At 42.2% G+C, this 12,549-nt stretch overlaps 1 protein-coding gene across 1 annotated transcript in view; it reads left to right on the forward strand.

Moving 5' to 3' along the window:
- trhde.1 (thyrotropin releasing hormone degrading enzyme, tandem duplicate 1) overlaps positions 1-11,754 on the forward strand; it is a gene marked incomplete at both ends in the record, with an annotated part of 105,570 nt that extends 93,816 nt beyond the window's left edge. Inside the window, 7 exons of the mRNA XM_079183592.1 lie at positions 426-573; positions 743-846; positions 1,148-1,255; positions 5,496-5,663; positions 7,757-7,897; positions 7,978-8,059; positions 11,602-11,754. Of these exons, the coding sequence (XP_079039718.1) occupies positions 426-573; positions 743-846; positions 1,148-1,255; positions 5,496-5,663; positions 7,757-7,897; positions 7,978-8,059; positions 11,602-11,754 (904 nt within the window). The remainder of the gene's footprint in view (positions 1-425; positions 574-742; positions 847-1,147; positions 1,256-5,495; positions 5,664-7,756; positions 7,898-7,977; positions 8,060-11,601) is intronic.
- Positions 11,755-12,549: the final 795 nt, after the last annotated feature.

Genomic DNA, 12,549 nt, shown 5'->3' on the forward strand with positions numbered 1-12,549 from the left:
ACAGGAAGTGACCACATCTGGACTGAGGAGGAGTGACGTAGAGACGCCGTATATATCTCTGGTAGAGACCTGTCAATCACTGTGTAGCCCCGCCCCCTAAAGCATCCCCTGCTTTATGGTCTGTTTGACTCTAAATGGACCATCATTCACTAAATGAACATCACGCTGTATTGAAGAAGACTTGAAACTAGAGATTGAGACCATAAACTCATGTTTACAATGTTTACTGAGGTAATAAATCAAGAGAGAAGTAGAGTCATTTTCTCATAGACTTCTATACAACCAGAGGAGTCGCCCCCTGGTGGACACTGGAGAGAATGCAGCTTTAAGACGTAACGCTTTGGCTTCACTCGGCGTTATCTTGTCCTGTGAATGCAGCGTGGGGTAAATCTGAACGTCCTTTTTCTTCCTTCTCTCTCTCTCAGGGCCGGGTACCTCCCACAGGGCGTTCCCTTGCAGCTGATTGGCTACCTGCCAGAGGAGCCGTCCTTCCTGCCGTGGCACTCTGCCAGCCGAGCGCTCTACCAGCTGGACAAACTGCTGGACCGCACAGACGAATACAGCCTGTTCAGTGTGAGCACCCGATCGATCAATTACCGCCTCAGTCAGTCAGTCAGTCAGTCAGTAACGGCTCCATGATGGCAGCATAAACTGTCTCCTCAGCGCTGTCAGCTGGCTGCCTGTCCATTAGCTCCTAATGACGTGTGTGTGTGTGTGTGTGTGTGTGTGTGTGTGTTACCAGGACTATGTGCTGAAGCAGGTTGCATCACGGTACCATCAGATGGGTTGGCCAACAAACGCACCCGGCAGCGAAGGCAACGTGTTGCAGGCGTCCTACCAGACTGAGTATGCAACACACACACACACACACACACACACTATACCGTTCATAGATATTCCTACAAAGTATTTTGTCATTTGGGAGAATATTGCATCACACATAGAGCATCAGCGCCTCTGTGCTCGTAGCTCTGGAGCCTCGTGCTACGATGTCAAACACTCGCGTAAACGAAGCTAAATCGCGACTCTTTCTCTTTAGAGGTGAAACTCACATCCACACGAGAGGCTTTTTGTAAAATGTCCACATTGTTGCTTTAAGTATCTGACAGAAGAACCTCTTCTTCTTCTTCTTCTTCTTCTTCTTCAGGGAGTTACAGAGGGAGCTAATCATGTTAGCATGTAGCTTCGGGAACAAACAGTGCCACCGTCAGGCCGTCGCCTACATCTCTGACTGGATCTCCAGCAACAAGAACAGGTACTAATACACACACACACACACACACACACACACACACACACACACACACACACACACGTACAGTACACACAGTTCATTGTCGGTATCGCTGGCGTTCTTTAACCTTTGGGCCACCGTTGGACGTTGGACATTTCTCGCCCTTTATGAACCCTTTTCATAAGTCCGCATTTCTGCAGACTTTGCACGAGGGAATTACCCACAATTCATAGCAATGTGGCTTTAAACGCGGGGCTTTTTTCTTGTTTTTCCCAGCATAATCACGTATATCTTTGACTAAAATATAATAAACATATACCTGGCATTTAAAATGTACACAGAAACATTAATGATTAAAGATGGCAGATAAAAACACACGAAAGCAGAGGAATTAAAGCAGATTTTTACACACAGACTCATCTCGTGAGGAAAAAGCCCAGAAAATATTGAAATCAGGGAGTAAAAAGTACAAAATAAAAACAATTGTACGTAACATGACGTTGTAACGGTAACGTGATTCAAGCCTTTACAGTACAAACCATAACTGAGTCCCAGTGTTTCCATGCAACACATGTTCTGCCTTCAATTAACCTCTAAAGGTAAAAGAGGAAAACACTGCAGCTTTAACTTCTCTCTCCTTCAAACGCTGCCGGCTCGCTCGCTCTCCGGCTCCTTAACGAGATCAGCAAAATTAGATTTCAAACGGCAAATTAAATAGAAACAGATGCTGGTGTTGTGCACGGAGCAGCAGGGAGCTGACGATAAGAGGGATGCTTGGATTTAAAAAAATAAAAACAGTAAATTAAACACAGTTTCAGACTGAATGGATTCTGAATGGAGCAGCTCGGCTCGGAAACAAAAATACTTCTAACTTTTTAATTCCTTTTCCACTCACTGTGTTTTTTTCCGCTCCTGTTGTTGTTGAGGGAGCGGTCCGTATGACGACCATATGGCAGCATCTTTTTTTGGAAAAGCTCAATTTTTTCCACATACTGGGCCTTTTTAAAGTTTAAGAAGCAATTTGGAAACGCTCCATTTTTCAGTGCTCGGATAAATCTACATTCATGAGGGCTAATCTCTGCGGGGGTGGAGTCCTCTTTAATATTTCAGACTCTATTCTGGAGAGCACATGTATGTGGATTTCCTGCAGAATAACTGAAGAAGAGAGAGCTCCATAAACCCGACTCCTCTGACAAGACGCAGAGCGTCATGAAGCTTTATTTAGCACAACATATTAAATATGTGTTTCTGCAGCGATGCGTGTGAAACTACAGAACGACGACACCAAAAAAAACAGATCCGCGTCTGAAACGAGTGAGTCAAACAAGCAGACCTGCGTCACACCTTCGTCTCCACCGGGATCCACCTGCTGTAACGTGACTCTGGATGAATTCCCGTCCAGGACAATGAGAGTAATTACTGCGGAGCACAGCTAATATTTTAGTGCCTACATCTCTCTGGATTGTTAATCCTGTCCCGCTGGGGTTTTATTGTAAATGAACTGTCTACATGGATCAGAAAAAAAGAGCTGTTTTCAGATTTATCTTAGTGCAGCTGCAAGCAGCCGTTTATGGATTAATCTGGTCGGGGGGGTCCCGGGGTAACAATGAACTGCCGGGGGCCCCCATTAACCCCCTGTGTCTCTCATTCTCTGTGCAGTGTGTTCAGTATTTCTATGCTGGTGTTCTACCTGGACCCAGGTGTGCTGTGTGTTGATAAACTGGCTGTTTCCTAAAAAAATAGAACGGGAGTGAAAGTGGAAATTTAGTGGAAAGTCTTCTGTGTTCATTCATTTGTTGTTAGCTATTTTGGAGAAAACTCAAATCAGTGTTAAGATGTTCGCCAGGAAAGAGAGTGGACGCAGCTCCAGATACGCATGGCTCGCTAATTAGCTATTTAGCTAGGTAGCTTGTTAGCTAACTAACTAATTAACATGCGGGGAGTGAAGCGGAAGCCGTTAGACCCGTTGGCCACCAGCCCGCTGTTTAGCAAATCTTTTGTAACCAGTGTAGCATTAAAGCACGGTGCATTGATTAGCAAGCTAGCTTGCAATTAACAATTTATCTAGCTAACTATCTTGTTAGCTAACTAGCTAATTCAAACTCTAGACGTAGACGGGCGATGTTTCTCAGATAAAAGAAAGCGTTTCTTGGGATGTGATTGGCGCGGCGTTGGAAGGAGAGGGTTTGATCAAAGATGACTCCAAAGGTTACCAATGTGTGTGGAAGCAGGATCAGTGCAGAGGGAGACGTTCTGGTGGGATCTGTTTAGTGGTTTGGAGCCGATGATGAGGATGTCAGATTTATCACTGTTGAGTTTGAGAGAGTTGGCTTGCATCCAGGTCTGTGAGGCAGTGGGTGGCGGTGGAGTGATGGATTCGGTGGATATGTAGAGATGGGTGTCGTCAGCATAGCAGCAAATATCCTCAGGCAAGGCAAGTTTATTTGTATAGCAAAAAATATACTACTTAAATATGCCACGATGCATATGTACATCAATCAAGGCTCCCCCGTTCCTCCGTGAGCGTATAGAGCTGCTGTGGTAACAAACATCTCTGCATATTTCATTTCTCATGGAAGTCTGTCAGCTGCTTTCAGTGTCTCCGGAGCGGAGAGGACAGCTGGATCTGGGAATAAAAGGTCAAGACTCGCTGTGGATTTAAAGTGTAAGCACTTCAGCGGCACGTCTCGCGTCTGGTGTTGAATTCGGAGGGGAACAATATGCTCTGTTGTCACAGTCACAGCACAGCAGTCGTCTTTAAGTATACCAGCCTGAGCTTGTGTCGCTCAGCCGGGTACTTTAAATGTTTTATCGCTCCGGCGAAGTGATTTTTCTTTTTTTAATTCAGATTGACATTTAGACTGCAGAGACGGACAGACAGACGGCAGATGGCGGAGGGACATCTTTACTGTCAGAATGGGAGTTTGATGCGGAGGATGATCGGAGTGGGAGGGAGAGATATTTCAGGAGAAAGACAGAGCTTTAGGATATAAAAACATCCTCTACAGACTGTTAAAACACACACACACACACACACATACTGAGTGTGTTCGTTAATGGGATCAGAGCCATCTGCAGGTTCTGCTCCTCCATTTTTATAGTCTGCAGAGAAGAAACTCTACATTATTACTGTTATTTTTTATTAGAAATAGCGGGGGTGGCTGCACAAGTGATAAAATAGTGATAGTAGCAGAACTAGACGTCGCAGCTGTGGCAGCAGACTCGGCGCTTCTTAATGTTTTACATGATGAATAATCTGTACACACTCATAAACACACACACTTGAGATGTTTGGCAGATGTCGTCGGAGAAGGACTTCCGCGCCACAGCCAGCAGTGTGTGTGTGTGTGTTGGGGGGGGGGGGGGGGTGCGTGTGTGTGTGTGTTGAAGCTTGCTCTCAAGTGGAGCATCTCTAAAATGATTTCCCAGGTCGGTGAATGATGTAATTGTCCCTGCATCACTCACCCTGCACTCACTCAGAAAACACACTAAATACACACATACACATGTTAAAAACACACACACACACACATGATGTTTTACTCTGCCAGCTGGGCTCACTGTATTGTGAAGTTTTCAGTTTTGGTTTATTGACAATTTAGGTCAAACACGCATTATAGTGTTAAGAAAATGTGCAACCTTTGTGCTTTTCTGATGATTCAGGCCAGTAACCAGCTGGGGCAGAAAGTGTGTGTGTGTGTGTGTGTGTGTGTGTGTGTGTGTGTGTGTGTGTGTGTGTGTGTGTGTGTGTGTGTGTGTGTGTGTGTGTGTGTGTGTGTGTGTGTGTGTGTGTGTGTACATTTGGTGTATAAAACAATAGAAACAGTAGTTACCTGTAGTAACTCCAGTTCTATGAGTGCGTGCTCCTGATGACTGAGGCTCAATGGGCCAAAATAGCCGACGGCAATCGGGGGTCCGTCTCCCCCCCGAACAACGAAAACTGCTGAGCTTTTAAAAGACATTTTAATAACAATTGCAAGTGACAAATACAACCATTTAATTTGGCCCGAATGGTTATGGGGGAAAGGTTCATGGCTGGAGAGTCCACAGGAGAAATCGAGGGACGTTTTAATGGAGCTCCCTGATGGAATCCAGAGAGAGTCCTGCTTAATCCTGTGGACGTGTTTTATTAGGGTTTCTTAGCTTTATTACCACAATCCAACACTTATCGACATCCCGAAAATGTGACACGCGTTTGCTTTATTTGGAGACGTCTTGCAGATTGTGTCCGTCTGATGGCAAGACGCCGTGTGTTTTGCAGGATTCCTCCCAACATCAGAGACATAGTTTACTGCACCGGGGTGAGTCTGATGGACGAGGACGTGTGGGAGTTCATCTGGATGAAGTTTCACTCCACCAACGCCGTTTCAGAGAAGAAGATCCTGCTGGAGGCTCTGACCTGCTCGGACAACACCTTCCTCCTCAACAGGTACGAACGTCACACTGACGTTTCTGGGTTTCTACCAACGTGTCAACGTACAACGGTTTGTATGATATCTGAGCAAAAGTTGTCCCTAATTTTGCCTGTGTTCTCCTGTGAATGTCCAGGAACACGTGTCAAAATTAACTTCCGTCTTCACAGGAAACAACTTTAGGAGAAGCTGATGAAATACTGTTACATGGAGGATTAAAACCTTTGACCTTTGACCTTTTTATGTTCCACTCTCTCTAACTGGGCCTGTCAGATGTTCAGGTTGTGTAAAGTGACTTCATCACAGCTTGTTTAGTGGTTACTGCTGGAAACGAGATTAATGAGAGCTGAGAGACTGAACCAAAACAGTAAAGGTGCAGGCTGTAAAACTAAAACCAACTCTGTAGAGCTGCAGGGGAACTTCAGAGTTTGGTGATAAATCTCCATCAGTGCGAGCAACCGTTTTCATATTGCATGAAAGTTCATTAGATTTAAGTTTCCTTTGTGTGTTGAGAAATTCCTCCTTCTGCTTCAGCTAAATAAACTCTTTAAAATGCATCATATATTATAAAAACACATTTTACTGCTACATTTAAGTGCAAGTTTCATGTTACTTTATACACTTACATACTTAAGTTTCAAATATGTTAGTTGATTTTAGAACAGACAGAAAATTGAGTGAAAGGTGCAGTAAAAATCTAGTTCGAGGCCGTACATGTGTGTAAATCTAGCCGTGTGTGTGTGTGTGTGTGTGTGTGTGTGTGTGTGTGTCAGGTATTGATTTTCCAGCCACAGTAAACTGTTCTGCAATCAGAGAGGTAGTACTGCATGTTCAGATAGCAGCTATCACACACACACACACACAAAAGAAAAAAAACACACCACAGAAACACTGATTGGTCACACAGGAAATGGTTTCAGCACAGAGGGATTGTGGGAAGAGAGAGAGAAAATTGATTTGGTGGTTTAATGAAAAGACAGCAGCTACAAACTTCCAACACACACACACACACACACACCAATACAAAGAAAAGTGAACCGAAAGTAAAAGAAGATGAAGGTAAACACTGAACACAATGTTGGATGAGTGAACATCGGTTTTATTGTGAAACTCTCTCTTCTGTCTCTTTGTCCCGCTCAGTCTCACGTCTGTAGAAAACGTGTGTTCACACTTCTGGATTCTGCAGCCAAACTCTCGCCAGGTTTCTGTAAATCCCCTTAATCTCTGAGGAGCTGGGAGTAGTCAGATTACTGTAGCTCGTGTAAATTCAGAGGAGTGAATCGTGGTTACAAACAACAAAACAGAAACTATAAAATGTCTACCAGGGTCATTCTGCTTCAAATCAGACGGCAAAATCCGGTTCTGAAAGGTGAAACCAAAGCTTCATGTGTTAAAGCTGCATCCTCTCTAATGACCATCAGGGGGCGACTCCTCTGGTTGTATAGAAGTCTATGAGAAAATGACATGCAGTATTAAAATACAGTATTTGATTGAACCAAATGTTTGCTAAAACATTCCAAGATGTGCAGGCTAATGTTTTAGCATTCAAACAATATACATTACCATGAATAAGATTGCACGTTTACTATGCTGATTTAAGTATATATATATATATATTATAAAATACTATTTTAGCATGTTAACTCTGTGAAATTCATGCTAAAGTGAGACTACATTAGTATTTTAGCCTTTTACACTGCTACAGTATTACTATAAATAAGATGTTTACTTTGCTAATTGAAGTAAACAAGACTGTCAGGTTAACATGTTAGCGTGCTAACTTTGCACAGATTATGAAATACTGAAATTCATGCCAAAAAAAGCAAATGTTTCATCCTGTTATTAAACAAAACCACATTTATGTTTGTTAGTGTATTGAAACATATACAAGATGTACAAACTTGTGTTTTAGTATGCTTTAAAAATGTAGCATTATATTGGTTCCCATGCTAGCCAAAGTAAACCTTTATATTAGCATGTTAACATGTTATGGCGCACAGAGAATTTCCCCATTGCGTCTCCAGTTTTACATAAATTATATCAAAGAAAATACATACAGTTAATGACACAACATCCCCTTTTAACCTTTATCCATTACTGTGTCTCCCAGGTTACTGAACCTGTCTCTGACCTCAGACCTGGTCCCAGAGCAGGACGTGATCGACGTCATCATCCACGTAGGCAGAAACTCGCAGGGTCGAAACCTCGCCTGGAAGTATTTCAGAGAAAAGTGGGATATCCTCAACGCACGGTGAGTATTTGTACACGTCGTACTTGCTGTACTGTGAAGTGAAGTGTATTGTAATACTAACGCTCGCCGTCTTCGTTCAGCTACGGCGAAACGTTGTTCATGAACTCGAAGCTCATCGGCGGAGTGACGGAGTTCCTGAACACCGAGCGAGAGCTCAACGAGGTAAATACACACTCACACTTGTTATTGAGGTCTGATTTACAGGTAAAAGGGTCCAGTTTCCTCCTGCTGACCACCTGCTTCACCATAACGACCTGCACAGATACAATTAAAAGATAAGGGGAAGCATTCAGAAAAGATTTCAATCTACACGCTTTACCCCATAAAGAGAGAAAACAGGATTTCTTTATTACATTTATTACAAAGAAAAAAGAACGGAAATATCAAATGGACAATGTCCCTAATGTCTTGATAATGTTTTTATTCAATTTAAAATCAATTAAATGTTATTTGTTTAGCCGAGTATCACAAATTTGCCTCAGAGGGCTGTCCTAGGACCCTCCCATCTGAAAAACAAGCTTTAATGGGGAACTCAGAGGGAGAGAAACTAATAAACTCATAAAACCACAACATAGTCAATCCATATAATAGTAGGAATAACACCAATAATGTCAGAACAACAATAAAGAAATAATAAATAACTACTAATAACAGCAGGTGGGTATATTAGAATAGTTATAGTAGCAGTAATAGAATAGTGTGGTTACAACCTCGATCCATGGGGTCCATCCTTTGGTAAACACACTTGATTGGATAAGAAGGTTCACATCTGTCTTTATAAAGGACTCACAGATGTTTTAAAGAACTTAAGAGAGGTGACCAAGAACCAGATGTTGAGTCTGTATTGATGTATCTGTACCAGTGTGCGACGGGGGTCCCGTCTCCCCCGATATCCATGAAGCACTGGATTCAAGTTGTCCAAAGTGTGTCCAATTATGTCCATAAACAGACATTGAGACAGACTCGCTTTGCGTAACCTCTCTTGCAGTCACTATTCATATTTGTGAATAAATGTTTTAGCACTTTGAATAATGAAAACTGCTCGGCATTAGTAAGCTTTTAAAAGACATTTAGTGACCCCGAAATGTAGCTATTAATGCTTTAATGGGGTCTGAAAGGGTGTCAACCTTTTGCACACTGTGGTGGCTTTTAGAGACTTCAGCTGCAAATGAATCATCAACGTGTTCTCCAGACAAACATAAAGTCATCAGAGAATTCAGCAGCAATGATGTTATTGTGAATCATTTCTAATCTACGACACGTATCTTTTCATATTTTATTATAGTGGTTTTAATGAAAACTCCCACAATGCTTTTACAAAAGGAGAAATAAAATGAAAGCAGGAGGAACAAGTAGGATGTCATATTCATATGTGCAGACAAAAAGGGTTGTGGGTGTTTGTGAATATAAAACCTGTCTCTTCGTTGTATTTTATCGTGATGAAACCATTTTGTTTGAGATCTCTACCACTCCTGTTGGTATGGTAACAACAAGCAGCCTCAGCGTGGGCTTCATAGTGTCTGCCTCTGAAAGGAATCACCATAAATTAAAACGAGACCCCTCAGTACAAAAACTGCCTGAAATAAAAATAATCATGAGCCTTATATTTTGATTTTTTTGGAAAATGTTTTTAAAGAAATCCACCCACAGAGCAAATTTGAAAAATGTGTCTTGGGGGAGAGTCACAGATGGAAGGTCAAAGTTACAGAGCAGAAACTGAAAGTGTAGGAGAAGGAAGAGAAGAGATGGAAGAGTGGAAAGTGAACGTAAAGGAGAGCAGAGGAGTTAACGATATGAGCCGTATTAAAGGGAGTTGAAGGGATGGATTTCCTCCTGCGCTCCAGTGAATCCGTCAAACTCTGAACAACACCAACTTTCCTCTTCGGTCCTTAACTTTGAAAATCACATTCGTTCTCTAACTTCCAACGGTTCAACGTTTTCTCTTTAATACTTCACTTCATGCTGTAAAACTTTCCATTTAATTACCGTCCTTTAAAAGTTTCACTTTGATTCCTCGTCCTTTCATGCTGGACATTTTACCTTCCGTTATGAACCTTTAAAAATAAGTTTCTCTTTTAATTATTCACCTTCTTTTCAAAAGACTGTTTAGCTTTCATAGCTACCATTTTCTGGCTGGAAAGTTTCTGTTTAACTGCCATTAAAAGATGTAATAAAACATCAAGAAACATACATATTAATATTATCTCTTGTCATCTTGGGTGAAAGTCAGAGTGTTTCTTTGACTCCGTTGACCTCCTCCCTACGTGGACTTTGTTGCTCTTTACAGTACGTCACATGACTTCTAACAACAAGCATTATTGTGTGTTGTAATAATTGGTTTGTAGAGACGACCTTTACAGATGTTTTTATCGTTGATGGTTAAGGAGTGGGAGGTTGGTGCGAGAGTTGGTTCCAGAAAAGTATTTTTGCTTTGTTACTTCACACAGAAACTTGCAATACCTAAGCAATAGGTTTATGGCCATCAGTGAATTATTTCATTTAATTATAATCTATTCTGAGAAATCACGTCTAAATACTACAATACCCATGAGCCTCGGTCGCCATTCGTTGCCTTGGAGAAAAGGGAAGCAAATTCAAATGCTTGTTGTCTCAGTTGGTGCCAGATTGAACCATAATTTAAAAGTCAATTGATTTCATCTGCAGCTTATTTTCCGTTTTCGGTGAAACACTGCCATCTTTAGCGTTCACTTGCCGTTGGCGGAGTACGTCACAGGCTTTTTAGCTCAGTGGTTTCTTGCCAAAATGGACCTTGGGAGTAGTAGTTAAAGTTACCTCAAAATATGTATGCACTCTGTATTGTTCAGTGGCAATGTACTACCAAAGTTGTTTGTTTATTTTAGGGATATAGCAGCAACCTCTGGGTCTGAAAAGCCAATGCAGAACTGCCTTAAAGTTCATTCTTTCAGTTTGCCATCAGGGGGCGACTCCTCTGGTTAGCAAAAAGAAGTCTTAATTGTATAAAAGTAGCAAAATGCATTAGTATTTTGTCGTAGCTCCACCCTCTCGAGAGGGATGGCGGCGGCCAAAAACCAAGATGGCGACGACCAGAATACCAAACTGTAGGCTTCAAAACGTAGTCCACAAACCAATGAGTGACGTCACTGTGACTACATCCACTTCTTAAATACATCTGTGTTTTAGCTGCAGTACAGAAGACTATGAATATCTAACACCCACTATTGCTATCGGTGAGTTTTCAAAGTCGTGATCTGGGAGATGCGCCGATGCTTTGAAGAACTTAAGAGATATTCAGTATCAGCTGTTGAAGGACAGAACTCTGGTCTCATACAGGTTCTTGTGTTTTTCCTGTATCACTTCTAGCATGTGTTTTGATGAAGTTTGGAGACCAGACAAATGATGACAATCATGATGACAAAAAAAACATGATCAGTACAGTAATCTGAGTCATATAGTTTTTAGGGTCCTTACATCATCAGTATGTTGTCGATGTTCAACCCCTATGATGTTGTGCGGTATATTTACCTTTTTAGCCTCTTGGGTGCTGCAAAATTTCTGTCTTTCTTTTCACAGAGGGGTTTCCAATATTCCAATAACTTTTCTATCATCTTTTTTTCCTTCCTTCCTTCCTTCTCTCCTCATAACTTGTCTTACCATTCCTACTTACTCCTTCCCCCAAATATTTCCCCATCTGTCTCTCTTTTTCCCATCCTTTCTCTCCTCAGTTGAAGGAGTTCATCCAGTCCAGCGGTGTGGGGGCGGGGCCTGCTATGCCGCGGGCGCTGGAGATCGTCGAAGGCAACGTACGCTGGCACCGCCTCCACCGGCGGCAGTTCTTCCAGTGGCTTCGCAAACCTCTGAGCTCCGTCCTCGGCTAACGCTACACCAGCTAGCTAGAGTGACGCAACTGCAGAGTGGCTGCTAACGCACTGCTAGCTTACAGATGCAGTTAATTAGAATGAAGAAAAATAAGTGAATGAAGGAGATTGACTTGACTGGTTATTCAGCTGGTTTCTCTACTGGTTTTTCTTTTAAAGAAAATTGTTTACAAACTCTTTATTTCAGATGTATTATTTATTTTTTCAAAACTAGCTAGCAGTCACTGGTTCAGTAATTGTTAGCTACCAACTCGCCTCAAAACTCCCCAATGACTAAATTGCCCCCAAGACATTCACACCTCCAACTCAACGCTTGGTCTGTGGCCCAAACTATGACCCTCCAGGTACCCTTCTAGTGTCAGTTTATCCGGGACAGCGTCCCAGTTTTCCCCTCATTGCAAAAGTCTCCAAGGTAGAATTACTTAGTTTTAGGTTTACTGGCGCAACAAGACTACTCGAGGTTGGGCTTGGGACAAGATTGTGGTTTGGTTGCATATAAGTATGATTGTTACATAAAACAAGTATGTTTGTTGTGTAACTGGCATTACCTAAGTACACAAGTTACGTGACAAAACTAAGATAACATGAACAGTGGTGTCCTGGGTTAAAGTCCTGTTGTTCATTTAAATCCACCGAAGCGGACTTTCTCGCTCTTTATACAGAAGTCTAATAATGACGCAGATGAGTTTACATTGACGTTAGATGAAAGCTTGGTGCGAGGGGCATTGACCATCCATCGGTGTTTGATCAGAGAGAAGAATCTACTGTCTGATGAACAACAGCAGCCAGCAACGG

Source organism: Pholis gunnellus, assembly GCF_910591455.1.
Source record: "Pholis gunnellus genome assembly, chromosome: 22".
Taxonomy (NCBI): Eukaryota; Metazoa; Chordata; class Actinopteri; order Perciformes; family Pholidae; genus Pholis; species Pholis gunnellus.